Below are 672 nucleotides of genomic sequence, written 5' to 3' on the forward strand. Positions count from 1 at the left end.
GGTGTGGGATTGGTGTGGGATCGATGTGGGATCGGTGTGGGATTGGTGTGGGAGAAGCTGGGGGGGTCCAGGGGGTCCAAGGGGGTCGAGAGGGATTTCAGTGTCCCCGTCCCCCTCCCCACAGAGTCACCCCCAAGATGGTGTCGATGCTGAAGCGCAATTCCTGCGGGAAGGCTCTGGGGGTGACAGGGGACACGGGGTGACAGGGGACATGCTGGGGGGTCCAAGGGGGTCCCAGGGGGATTTCAGTGTCCCCGTCCCCCTCCCCACAGAGCCACCCCCGAGATGGTGTCGATGCTGAAGCGCAATTCCTGCGGGAAGGCTCTGGCCATCGCAAGGGACGCGCGGGACATGCTGGGGGCCAACGGGGTGTGCGACGAGTTCCACGTCATCCGGCACCTCCTCAACCTCGAGGCCGTCAACACCTACGAGGGTACCGCGGGGGGGGGTCCCGGGGGGGTCCTGGGGGGGTCCCAGGGGGTCCCGGGGCTGACGCCGAGGTCGGGTCTCCCCGCAGGAACCCACGACATCCACGCGCTGATCCTGGGCCGGGGCATCACCGGGATCCAGGCGTTCGCCCCACCCAGGGGGACGTAGAGGGGACATCGAGGACATGGGGACAACGGGGACACCGAGGACATGGGGACACCTGGGACACCTGGGACATCAAGG

The 672-nt window shown here is 67.6% G+C and overlaps 1 protein-coding gene across 7 annotated transcripts in view; it reads left to right on the forward strand.

Moving 5' to 3' along the window:
• Nucleotides 1–78: 78 nt before the first annotated feature.
• The window catches only part of LOC113942297 (glutaryl-CoA dehydrogenase, mitochondrial-like), an 883-nt gene continuing 289 nt past the window's right edge, over nt 79–672 (forward strand). For 3 of the 7 annotated variants that reach the window (XM_027633432.1, XM_027633433.1, XM_027633434.1), the window contains exons 1-2: nt 79–433; nt 518–604. In XM_027633432.1, the coding sequence (XP_027489233.1) occupies nt 286–433; nt 518–597 (228 nt within the window). In that variant the 5' untranslated portion in view covers nt 79–285 and the 3' untranslated portion in view covers nt 598–604. Of the gene's footprint in view, nt 434–517; nt 667–672 lie in introns of those variants that run through there. The other 4 variants (XM_027633429.1, XM_027633428.1, XM_027633430.1 and 1 more) reach the window with 3 other exon arrangements.

The sequence above is a fragment of the Corapipo altera genome, unplaced genomic scaffold (assembly GCF_003945725.1).
Source record: "Corapipo altera isolate COAL_440 unplaced genomic scaffold, ASM394572v1 56119, whole genome shotgun sequence".
Classification (NCBI taxonomy): Eukaryota; Metazoa; Chordata; class Aves; order Passeriformes; family Pipridae; genus Corapipo; species Corapipo altera.